Below are 13,675 nucleotides of genomic sequence, written 5' to 3'. Positions count from 1 at the left end.
CAGTTAAATTTAGCAGGTGTTTTGCATCTTTAAAAAACAGAAGACTGGAGTAAATACTATGCCACCAAAAAGATGACAAACATGTGGTATTAGTTAACAGTTCAAATTAGCAGATGCTTCACTCCTTTAAAGAAAAAAAACAAAAAAAAAACTGAAGGGCTGGAGTAAATGCTATGCCACCAAAAAGATAACAGACATTCCCCCTGAATAAATTCAAAGTTATGACATAGGTAACCCTTAGTTTCGCCACAGAAGTTCTTATGCCAATATATTACAAACATCAGCCAGGGTTGCCTCACTAACTATGAATGTGAAAGTCTGGATTTCAATAATACAGAAAGTTACCTTTTTCAGTCAGCTTTATTTATTTATTTATTTAATTTATTTTTTTTTACAAATGCTAAGCATTTTGATGTCTTGGTGTCCTAACTTATACACAATGTATATAAAAACAAAAACAAAAAAATAAAACAGCATATGAAATGCAAGCTTTAAATCCAGAGCAACAGTTTCGTGTGCTAAAAGCACAGAACGTACTGCACTGACTCAGATCTCAACCATTTTGACAAGGAGGCAGCCAGTATGCCAAACATCAACAGAAAGCACAATGTTTTAATAACTCTGCAATGCTCCAAACCATCACAGAATAAAGACAGTGTGAATAACACGTAGTAGCCCAGGGGCACTGTGCAATGCTCCTTCAAAAAAATGTGCTTTCAAAATTAAATGGGATACATTTGGAATCGTTGCTATCTACAAGAGGAGATCTTTCTTGAATGTTGAGTGGACAACTTTTCAGTATCAAATATACTGTGGCTATTTTGTGTCAAAGCTTGTGTTACAAACAGTACAAAACCAGCAATTCAAAACAGTTGTTAGGAGGCAAGCTACTCTTTCCCCACATGTATTAGTACCAGCTCATTACATTGGAAGAAAATTGACAAGAAAAAGTAATTACTGCCCCCCCCAGATAGCTTTTGAAAGACATACAGAGATTTGCTCTGTCAATGAAAATCTTATGTGCTTGACTTCGCCACCCCCCCCGATAGCTTTTGAAAGACATACAGAGATTTGCTCTGTCAATGAAAATCTTACGTGCTTGACTTCGCCACCCCCCCAGATAGCTTTTGAAAGACATACAGAGATTTGCTCTGTCAATGAAAATCTTATATGCTTGACTTCGCCACCCCCCCCGATAGCTTTTGAAAGACATACAGAGATTTGCTCTGTCAATGAAAATCTTATGTGCTTGACTTCCACACGTTATAAATCATTAGTAACAAACTATACTGTAACTATGCTGTACCCTGCAATAACCTATCATTACAGGCCACCATTACAAAGTGGACTCTGTCAATCCTTCATTCTTAGAAATCAGGCTCTGGGAATTAACTGGGTCACTGACATCATTCATCTCTGGTTACGTTTCCACTGGGAGACTTAAACCTGTCATTTCCCCATTGGGATGATTACATGGTAACCAAGCACGAAATTAAGATAGCAGGGGGCAGTTTCATTCCATCCACACCACATGCGTCTTCAACCTGAGAATTACAACTATAGGTTTATTTTTACTATTCTTTATGGTCTCTTATAAGAGAATGTCAACATGTGATGAAAACAACACTAAGTTATTGGCTTCTGCTGAAAACTAACAGTAATTTTTATCAAAAGCCGCCTTCTAATGGTGATTTGTCCCATATTAAAGGTGTTGCCATCTGAATCTATTGTTAAATATCTTGATTATGGGGTATGCGGTGAGAGGATTAATATTGACGCCAATATGAGCAAAAACGAATACACCAATATTAAGTGACCAAATGTATTGCAACAGTTGTCTTCAATTTATCAACCCTCTGGGCCAGATGCCATTGCGATGTGATTATTATGGAAAAAGTGATTTTTAAAGTTTATTTTCTTTGTATCAAACAATGTTTTCTCTTGAAACATATTGCCTGGCTGCATTCATTACAGAGACGCAATGCTTACAAATACCAAATCTGAATACGGAATTACGTGACAGAAAAATCGATTTTCAATCCCATATTCATGAAAAGGTACCATATTCAGAATGCTGATGGAATGTATATATAAATGTGCATATGGTTTATGGATCAGTTCTGAATAAACATATACCGGTAATGTCTATGTATTCCACAGTTGACATGGTTGCAGAGGAGGCAGAAATTACATTTGCACTCCCCTGTGGTTGAAAAAGAACATTTAATTAGAAAAAGTAAAATATCCCATTAAAAGCTAACATAACAGAACTCACATGACTATAAGCCCAAGAGTTGGGCTAAACAAGTTTAATAACCTGTAAACCTCCAACCTGAAGATGCTTGCATTGTGCCTTAGGGTTAACCCTGACAACAGGGAAAGCCAAAGTTCAGCCTAAATTATTTTGTCGAAATCTACAGGAAGCATCAATTCATTCCGTTAGATGGCCTCTAAAAGGCTAAATATATATATATATATATATATATATATATATATATATATATATATATATATATATATATTATTCTGCTGTCACGAAACAATCACAGCTCTATTAACAAAATGAGGTACAGTGTTGGAAAGAACAGGTGTCTCAAGAAACCACTCAGTGTATAATAACACATTACAGAGGCATTGATAACTAAGTGTCTACTTGCAAAGAAAGTGTCTACTTAGTACTTCTCTTTCAGAGTCACGTCTTAATATAAAACCAGGCCTGCATTGAAAATGCATGCAGTCTGGCGCTTTGAACCAGACTTACTACTGACAAAAGAAAATTCTTCCTCTTTACTTACTGTGTTCCCATAAAAACATGATACTGCACACCACAGTAATTCAGAACCCCCTCGAGAACACAAAGAACAAGCTTCTATTGTTTGACTGCAATAATACATTAAACTATGCTTTCTGACTGACAGTTTGTAAATTAATGTACACAAGGTTAAACTTCGACGTTCTAAATCATTTTGATCTTAAATGCCATAGTTTCAGGAATTGCAACTAAACACAAATAACAAATCACCAATAAAAATATACAGCCTTCAAAGGGCAATAATTAAAAACGTGTTGCACCCATTCCTGGGTTTCAGAACTACTTAATTAAGTTCATCATTTAACATATCAGGAGGTAGGAGTTTGAACACTGTGTTAATCAATGTTAATTTATTATTAAATACATGGTTAAATGTAGGTTGAACTGACAATATCACATAGTAAAGGAATAGTGTTATGTAAAGCACAATGAAACATGGTACAGAAAGTACATTTACACTAAAAAACATCAATATACTATAAGGGTAAATAGCAACCAAATGGTTTAGGTGACACAAGGCAAACCATTCTTTTAAGAGAGCAACCCTACAGCAAAAACACTTTGGTTTGAAGTCAACTTTTTGGAGGACACTGCTGTATTTTTGAGACTCAACACAGAGACAGTTATAAAAAACCTTTCAAGCACTAGCTACCTTAAAATTGCACATATGATTTTGATTTTTTTTACCCATAATTGAACAGATTTCTTTTCAGCAGTATTAAAGACTTGAGAATGTTGTCCAGAGGAAGTTTTTCATATGATGAGCAGGATTTTTACAACGCAACTGTCTCAAGCCACACTGAGCAATTTGCTAACTTATTTCCTAACTGCCAAGATAATAATTACGTTGAAGAAAATGAATAAAAAGGTGGAACCCGTCTTGGCAAGGACATCGAACATTCGAATAAAGGCTGAAGGTCTGAATCTCAAAAACAATGTTTCTGAGAGATTACCTGTCATTCGATATTATGTGCACTTTTAAAAGAATCTTGCTTAATGCTTCAATAAGGGTCACTGGCTTTGATGTCTAGAAGGTGGACACTAAATAATGCCGTAAACGCTAAGAAATAAAAAATAAAACAAAAAAAGGGGATTTCTTTTCTTCAAGGACAATTTGTTGATGCAATCTATACTTCAGGCAGTTAAACCTATTGCAGAAAGAACAAAGGATAACTAGGACCAACATTTCAAAATACAATGCCTTCTAGTCTCTTGGTATTCTGCAGAATTGTGAAACATGAAAAGTATAAAATAACAAGCAGTATAATGGGCTGCTGTGTCCCTGTTCTGCAGTTTTATCTTACCTGTCAGTCTGCAAAAAATGCAAACCCTCAGAAAAGACTATTACAATCCCCATATCTTGTCAGTGACTAACACGCATATCTTACAATATGCTTCAACAAGAGTTTGAACTAAAAATCACTGTTATTATCTACACTTTGATTAACAGGTTTCAATTTATGTGGCACCTCTCTCTGCATCTGTTTTGCAATACTGCATTTCCATTTCTAGTCAGTCACAAAATTATCAAATTGTTCCCTTTAAAAGTTGTTTCGACAGAGATACTTTTGGTTGTCTGTCAGAGATTTGGCAAGCATGAAAAGAAAAGGCTGTAAATAATTGGGTGGGGAGTCAGTATGTAACTGAAACACTGTCACAGACTCAGTCAATACAAGTTGTTTTTACACCTTGTGTGGAGAATGAAGCATACAACACCAACAACTCACAGATCACAATTTCCCTGAAGTTATCATTGTGTCTGTATTTGATTAATGGGTTTCATTTCTCCATCAGGTCATTCAATCACATACTATTCTTTAGTACAATAATGATTATATACATATTTAATAGCAAACGAGCACACAATGATCACATCATATTTTAAATGAATATTTTCTAGGTACATTTTTAGTATTAAGCAAACCGTGTCAATTGACGTGTTAAGCCAGTGGGACATTGTAAAGAGGGCTAGAGATCGAGAAGCTGGGCAGAGCTGGGAGCAGACAGAAAACTGCAGTTAAGGGACTGACAACTGACAAAGGAAGAAAGGCAGCTAAAACTACCTATGGGGAACCAAAAGCAAAATAGAATTTTTTTTTAAACACTATGGTTGAATGTAGTAAACAGACATCCATCATTATATTTTAGGGTTATTGTATGGAGAACATGGTAATATTGGCATGAGTAGAGGTATATTTACAGGCTGCCAATTTAACCCATACACAGATGCTCGCAGTCCTATAAATCTATTATACGCTGCCGCACTATTAATACACAAGTTACAAATCCACCTTTATTTGTTTTCCAATCATTGCCATCTTTTATTTAATCCATTGTCAATTTTATTGAAAATAGGGAAAAGGCTGATGAAGAAAATACTGTTACGATACACTGTCAACTGTGACATCGCGATTTTGAATGGACTTTGCAGTTTAATGTAATTCTGAGACGTGTCTCAGGTATGATTTTTTTTTAAAGCAGATGACGTCAGCCGTGCCGATATAGAGAATAGTACATGGTAAAAACTGAAAGTGGCACAGCCCATGTCATGGATAGCGTTTCTTCATGGAATACAGAAGGCAAAATGTGCACTCTGATTGGCTGAAAGATTCTGCGCTGTCTATAATAGAATATTTTAGTAAATACAAATGAATAGGAATAAAGGAGTTGGAAGTAAGTGACAGTCTTGCTTGCAATAGTCTATGTGACAATATGAACCAACAGGAGGAAAACAATATGATACCTGGAAGATATTGGAGAAGTCTCTCAAGTTGAAGATGTAGTGGAATTTAATAGCGGTGGGCAGGAAGACTGAAGCTACTTTCTGATGCAGTGCCAGGGCCAGATTAATGAGCTGCGTGGAAGACTTCTGCAAAGCCACAGAGAAGTTCCCCACTTTCAGATGCTGCGTGAGGATGGAGCTGTAGATGGTGGCCAAAGCATCCACTCCGGGAAAAGAAAGTGCAAATACACAGAAATGACGCTGTTTTGGGGAAGAGGGGAAAATTACACACAAGGGAGGTAAGTTAATACAGTGATAATGCTTCAGTGTATATTTTGCTCTAATCTAGCAGTTTCATTTTGAAAAGGTATTCAAATTTGCCTAACATGTTATGTATTTAGCATGCATATCCTCTGTCAATAATGTTTTAATGAAACAGTTGAGTCACCTTCAGTTAAAAGTGACTTACAAATACGTTTCCAATTGCTACTGAATATTTTGTTCAAACCATATAATGAGGAGAGCAGTTGTTCCTTCATAGGACCAATGGGCCATTTAACATTTCAGTTATTTATTTGATTACTGATGCTTAAAAAAGCCCCCTCAAAACCTTACAATATCACTCTACAGTAGATCTAAATAATGCTTCTGGAACCAGATAAACGAGTCCCTAAGAATACAGTTTCAAATCATACAGGATCAAGTATGTGAAAAACCAACTCAATGATTATAGGCTCAAACTTAAAATCACAAAAAAAAAAAAAATAATAATTTGTTATGAAACTGAAGTTGATTTATATGTCAAAAAAGGTTAATAAGGGTTGTCACCTGGAGCTTCAAACACATAAGAGGAAAAGGGTCTAAAAGTATTGCTGCTTGCATCGAAAGATTTTTTTTCAAAAGGTGAATTACCACATTTAGCCTCCCTGCAGTCAAAATTGATTTATTTTTTTTTGCTCCATAAGGACAAAGTCAAAGTAATCACTACTGGAATGAGTAAGTATTTTGTGGCCTGCTGTAGATTCAATATTGGTAACTATTTTTGCAGAGGGCTTGCAGAATGCTATTTACATAGATCGAGTGGAAATTAAGGGAAATTGAATAAATTTCCATTGTAAAATAGATAGATTTATTTTTCCATTATACACTTCTGTACGGAACTATTTTTTTTGACTTTTCGTTTTACTTTTTTTTAATGATGCGTACCTGGTGTCCGATTTAGAAATGAAATTACGTTTTGAAGGGTTTCACAGAATGTGTTTTTCATTATTGTGTTTTCCAAGCTTTCCTGAACTGTCCCCAAAAGCTCAGTTATAAATCTTCATAATAAATGTGGAGAAAGCAAAAGATACCTGAAGTCTTGGATTAATGGTGAAACTGCCAGCCGTAGGATTCATGCAGGAGACATACTGCACATTATGAATCTCCTTCAGTGACAGCTTGCTTCTGTCATACCTTTAATGAAAAAATACAGAGACACAGATGTTTGCAAAGCAAGTTTACAATGTTTTGGAAAGGTCTAAGGAGCAATGCATACATACGATCTGTGTAGAAAGATAGGTCTGGATTTAAATAACACATCAAAGAGGAAGTGTTCGCAATAGAAAATAAAGTATTACTCTGCATATTTTATTTATGAACTTTCTTCAGCTAAACCAGCTAACCAACTGCTTACTGCACACAAAGCCAGACAAATCTAGTTTAACTGCAAAATAAGTAATGGTTAAAAGATATAGAAAATGCATTAAAACACCTTACATGGCCTTCCCATAGGACTAAATTTGATTGGCTCAAATACTATTAGTAGATGAAATTAGCTCAATTTTCAAGTGTCTATATAATGATTTGATTTCCATTTAATTTGAATAGGTATTTTTAAGCTTTACCTGAATCATTTAAGTCTGCTTATAACGAAATGATTAACGACTGTTGTTGGCTTATTTAACAATCTAGAATTATTTCTAAAATATTAAACATTATTGTATAAACAACAAAAAGGTTGTGTAATGACCTAGAAGGTGAAAAACTGAAAGACACACAAACAGAGCCTTCTTGAACCAAGTTACCCAGATTTTCGAAAATGAAGATGTTTGTTTATTTCAAAAATGCACATCTGAGGCCTACATAAAAGTGCGTGACAGGTGAGAGTGTTTAATGATTCTGTAAGCTATAACCACGTTAATATTGGCATTTGTCTTGAATAAAGGCTCAGTCACCAAGATAGCATTTAAAAAACACAGAAGGCAACATTCTGGGCAGCAGTGCAACTCATCCACATTGGTTTCATTTTGAGGATATCCAAAGGCAGCCCTACCAGTGGTGGTAATCCATATGCTGTCTGATGAGAGTATGAGGCTGGACGGTGCCATAGGTATCCACCTCTGGCATGTTCATGTCATCAACAAAGTAGATTAGTTTCTTGGTACCAGGCGGCCCATAGTTTTTACCAGCTTTCTTCTCCAAAGGCTTTTCAAGGACAGCTTGACATCAGAAGAGAAGAAGATACATAGATGAGAAATCTTCACGGGTCTGGTGTGATATCTTCAGCTACTGTGCATTTCCTGACTTATCATGGTTCATAAAATGCACTGTTATGGGTCACGTGTACCTGTGTGTCACAAAGCCTTTATTATGCTTTACTCTATTTGGCAACACTTTAAAATTTAAGAAAATGACCAAATAATTTACTTAAGTATTTTCTGTTGATCAATTATTACACTGACTGGTCCAAGAGGACATAACTAAAATATAAAAAATCTTGAAAATGTCTTAATCTGCAAAGGTATGTGGCCAAGCAGTATGAGAGTTGTATGCAACTCTTCAGCAGCAATAATTGGGAAAGCAGAAGGTTCTCATGGACTTCTTGACAATCGGTCCGTCAAGACAGCCTCCAGGGTGTTCCTGGAATGGCAACGCTGGCATCACAAATACTACTGGAAAAAGCACAACTTTGGTGGCAAGTAGATCATGACTACTCAAGCCCACAGATAGTGTATTTTTCATGCACTTTGACACACAAAAGGCACACTACAGTGGGTCAAATCACACAAATCTTTATCACTGGGCAAAGCACACCTGTTTCCACTAGAACAATGTGGTACTACCCACTATTAAGGACATTTTTTAATTTGTTGGCTGCATCAGAATTCACTGTACCTATAACCAAAGTTGCACCATGTGCCCTACCTTGCAACATTGCAGACGTGGTGTAGTAGTTAAAAGGCGCGTTTTTTATCATGTACTCCTCTTGATCCAGGGATCCCAGTTTGTCTCCCACCAGTACAGATTTCCCAGTGCCTGCATTTCCCACCAGCATGACAGGCCTTTTCCACTCTAGCAACCTGTCCATAAAGTATCTCACCCTGATTGTTTCGGTGGTGTGCACCAGACATGCCTGAAAAGACAACACAAAAATGAACGAGAACTCTAACATCTGGGAACAAATGATGCCACAGAAAGTGAAAATAAATATTTATTTTTTTACTGTAACACAGCATATGTCCTTGCTGTACATCAGTTAAAAAATGTTACTAAAAGTATTCAAATGCAATTTGACCATACAGTGCCAAGAAAAAGTTTGTGAACCCCTTAGGATTTTCACATATTTCACACATTTCAAACCTAAAATGGTATTAGATTTTAATTTAAGTCCTAGATAATCGATAAAGATAACCTGATTAAACAAATGGCACAAAAACATGATACTTTTTCAACTTTTATTTATCCACAAATGATTCAACATTCAATATCCATTTGTGAAAAAGTATGTAAACCTTTAGATTCAGTAACTGGTGGCACCCACTTGAGCAGCAATGACTTCAACTAAGCGTTTCCTGTAACTGTTGGTCAGTCTCTGCATCGGTTTTGAGGAATTTTGGCCCATTCCTCCTTAAAGAACTGCTTCAACTCGGTGACATTTGAGGGCTTCCTTGCATGGATGGCTTGCTTCAGGTCCTGCCACAACATTTCAATGGAGATTAGGTCTGGATTTTGACTATGCCATTCTAAAAGAATTTCTTCTTCTGCAGACATTCTTTTGTAGATCTGCTTGTATGTTTAGGATCATTGTTTTGCTGCATAACCCACATTCGGTTGAGCTTCATCTCACGGACGGATAGCTTGACATTGTCCTCTAGAATCTTCTGATACAATGTAGAATTCATGGTTGTGTCAATGATGGCAAGCCGTCCAGGTCTTGAGGCAGCAAAACAGCCCCAAACCATCACACTCCCACCACCATGCTTGACGGCTGGAATGAGGTTCTTCTGTTCGAACACAGTGTTTGGTTTTCATCAAACATAACGTTTCTCATTGAGTCCAAAAAGTTCTTCCTTTGACTCGTCTGTCCAGAGAACATTGTTCCAAAAGTCTTGTGGATCATCTATGTGCTCTTTGGCGAACTTCAGACTGGCAGCAATGTTTTTTTTTTAGAGAGCAGTGGTTTCCTCCTGGCTATCCTTTCATGAACACCATTCTTGTTTAGTCGTTTTCTGATAGTTGAGTCATGAACACTCACATTAGCCAAGGCAAGAGTGGCCTGCAGATCCTTGGATGTTACTCTGAGGTTCTTTGTGACTTCCTTGATGATTTTCAGGTTTGTTCTTGGAGAGATTTTGGTAGGATGACCGCTCCTGACTGTGGTCTTGAATGTTCTCCTTTTGTAGACTGTTTTATCTGACAGTGGATTGGTGGAGCCCCAAATTCTTAGAAATGGTTTTGTAACCCTTTCTAGACCGATAAGCATCAATAAGTGTCTTTCTGAGGTCCTCAGAGATTTCTTTTGATCATTGTACAACGTGTTTCCACACACCTGTATGGTGAACCCCAAACTCACAAAATTTCTGATGTTTATATAGGGTGGGGCCTCCCAAACTCACCCCTGAAGATCTACCTAATTATTTAAACAACTGATTCTAATTATCCCCTTAATTGAGCTGATAAAAGCAGGAGTTCACTTACTTTTTCACATACCCTGAATCTTAATTACTCATTGTTTGTCTAATTTATACATCATTTTGTTTCAAAAGACATGGGGAATTGATTCATATAAACCCTATTGGATATTTAAGAAAAGACCCCAAATCATTGGGGTTCATAAACTTTTTTCTCAGCACTGTACATGTTTATTCATGCAAGAGCATGGATGTTAATATTTGCACCAGTATTAAACTAATATGTTCTTCAATTTATATACTGACACAGCCTCTAGTCTTAGAACTGGTTAAAGTCCTGAATTGTGGAACCTGCAAACAAGAGACTTGTAAGAGATTACAAACCTGCAGAGGCATATCAGGATCAAATTCAAATTTGGGAATCATTTTGGACCATGGCTCAAATTTCTTCGTTTCAGGATCAATGTAGTAATCGAAGATGGTGCCTTGAGAGGGGAACTTGATTGTTTTGAACTCTGTCACCCACCATTTACTGAACTCCACTCTGTAATCAACCAGCTGTAAAACAAACAAACAAATCAACCAACACACAAAGCTTTATATATTATATATATATATATATATATATATATATATATATATATATATATATATATATATATATATATATATATATATAAACACATTTAAAAAATACATTTAAAAAAAGCTGAGCGCTAACATCTGAATTTACTGATTCAGACCCATTATAAAATATGCATTGATCAGTTTCCATCTGCACCATTCAGTTTGTAGCATCATGTCAAAATGCAGAGGTCCATCGGTTAATAGAGGGTATTGTATCTTACAGGAACGGATATGACAGGCTCTGCTCTCTCTCTCTCTGTGTGTGTGTGCATGTGCGCGTGTGTGTGTGTGTGTGTGTGTGTATATATATAAAACTCCTGGTAGAACTGCAACTGACTTGTCCATATTTGTTTGGTTTTAGGCAGCATTAATAAACAGGAAATTGTTGTTATATTGAAAAGCTACCAGTAAAATATAAAGACTTTAGCTATACCACATAAGTAAGGAAAGGTCACATTCAAGGCCAAATGACATTACACATGAACTAAAGCAGGCAATATAACATCACACTGTTGAGAATTACAGTTAGTCTGGGTAACTCAGCAAGGGAATACATGTTCAGAAAAACAGACCCAGGATTTTACGAAGTCATCAGCTAGGATGAAGTGAGGGTTAGAACTGTCAGCTTGCTGATATCCTCAGGTATTCAAAATGAGGGAATATATTGAGGAGTACATGGCTGTTCGTCAATAATTCCTCTGGAAAGAGGTAGACATCTTCATCCAGGTCTCCACAATGAAAGCACAAAAGGCATTGGAGATGCCTTTTGCATAACAAATTAACTAGTCGTGCAAAAGTGTGTGCTACATGTAGCTAGTGATCTATATGTGGTTATAGTTCAATGACTTCTAAGATAATGTCACAGTCATGTCAGATTTAGTTTTCAAATACATTGAAAAGCAATCATATTGGTGACATTTGGCTGATGCTCTGAACTTAGCATGTAGTCAAGCACAAATATTAATGTGGTAACTCTGAAGGCTTACTGAAATAGTTGCCTGAGAAACACCTCTTGTTTGCAAAAATAATGATTACCTCTGAGAGGAAGTTAGATTGTGGGTTACCATAGAGTCAGCTTTGTGGCTACAGTGTGCTGCTTTATCTTTGAAAATAAAAACAGTGCCAGATTTACCAAGGTATATTAATCAACTTGAAATATTAAAATCCAATTCGTAATGTTCTAAAACTAAAACTAGGGAATTCATTACTCAGTATTCATTTTCTTTCTAGAATGGCACAGCTGTACAGGTATTACCTAGTATAGAATGACCCAAAGGTGCTTGTGCTGCTATTAGACAGCCTAACATATGTCACTATGTCACGTCTATGTAAGTAATGTTAAACTATATCCACAGCATGTAAAAAAAAAAAAATAGACAAAGTGACAAATCTCAAGATACACCAAAAAAAGGTCACAAATATAAAATGACCTGTTTTTACCCTGTTATTGGGTGTATATGATAGGTATTTTAATTACCTGGTCCTGGAACATGGCTCCACCAAAGGCCCAGATGGCAGCAAAAACAAAGTACAGTTCATACAGCTCTTTGGGACTGTCGGGCGGAGTGTGTTCTTTCATCAAGAGACATTCGAGAAGGTAACACAGCATCTGAACCATACTCTGCTCTGGGATTGGGATGATCTTCTTAAATCTGAATATTAATGATCAAAAAATTATTCAGACAAAGGAGATAAATATAATTGAATTTCAGCCCTTGGCAAATGCTGTGGTCCTTCAGATCCGTGACCAAGCAGAAAAGAAAAAAAGCATTTTGTTACACAATGGCTGCAAGTACTTTTCAGGAAAGGAGAGGACAGGTTCCTCTTTAATTATGATGAGAAAATGTTGGTTCTTCACTTGTCTTTTTTACATTAGGGTTACACAGACATTTCAAATACAGTGCTATAAACTGATGCATCCTGGTACCTCTGGTGATCGTATACAACTATTGGAGAGTGAACTAGAACACATGAAGTGATTAGGTACCAGGAAGCAGCAGCAAATGTCCATCTATTGCATTGGATTTCAAATATCTGCATTGAGGTATAAGAACCAAAATATCTTCAACGGAAGAAAAAAAAAATAACTTGCTATTAATATACAACAAAGTGGATTTATAGCCTGGGTTAGCACTCCTTTAAGAGAAGTAAATGAGTTTTTGGTGTATTAAGTATGATACATTGATGTCTGTATACAGCATTGTTCTTTAGGCCTAGTTTAGACTTCTGTGGGTTGACCATACATCAAGTGACTGTTCAGCTTGTTTATAGTTCCAAAGGCAGTTTAAGCCGGCAGTGTCAAGCGTCTTCTCCCTTAACATCATCTTGCTCTTGACATGCTCCCACTGCTACCCACAGTGCAAGAGGTTTTGAATAACAACTACAGGCATTCGACTACAAGGGGTCACAGAAACACACAAGTCATTGAATAGAACAAAGCCTAAGGCTTCTGGGACACCCAGTTCTTGCAAACACTGTTTCTTAGTTACCAATTGAATAACTCACGGGTTTTCAATCTCTCATGATGTTACCTCTTGAACTAGAATGCTAAAGCACTAAAATATGTGGAAGGAGCGACTAGTAGATTTAGAGAATTTAGTTAGCGAGTAGATACAAATAAAA

The 13,675-nt window shown here is 36.4% G+C and overlaps 1 protein-coding gene across 1 annotated transcript in view; it reads right to left on the bottom strand.

Annotated features, from left to right (window-relative positions):
* LOC121296591 (dynein heavy chain 9, axonemal-like) overlaps window positions 1-13,675 on the bottom strand; it is a 117,402-nt gene that overhangs the window by 66,966 nt on the left and 36,761 nt on the right. The window contains exons 36-41 of the mRNA XM_041222301.1: window positions 12,531-12,705; window positions 10,811-10,984; window positions 8,721-8,928; window positions 7,849-8,014; window positions 6,887-6,989; window positions 5,556-5,795 (exon numbers count right to left, since the gene is read on the bottom strand). Coding sequence (XP_041078235.1) covers window positions 5,556-5,795; window positions 6,887-6,989; window positions 7,849-8,014; window positions 8,721-8,928; window positions 10,811-10,984; window positions 12,531-12,705 — 1,066 coding nt within the window. The remainder of the gene's footprint in view (window positions 1-5,555; window positions 5,796-6,886; window positions 6,990-7,848; window positions 8,015-8,720; window positions 8,929-10,810; window positions 10,985-12,530; window positions 12,706-13,675) is intronic.

The sequence above is a fragment of the Polyodon spathula genome, chromosome 21 (assembly GCF_017654505.1).
Source record: "Polyodon spathula isolate WHYD16114869_AA chromosome 21, ASM1765450v1, whole genome shotgun sequence".
NCBI lineage: Eukaryota > Metazoa > Chordata > Actinopteri > Acipenseriformes > Polyodontidae > Polyodon > Polyodon spathula.
The sequence above is the reverse complement of the archived record's forward strand: the minus strand, read 5'-3'. Positions and strand labels throughout refer to the sequence as shown.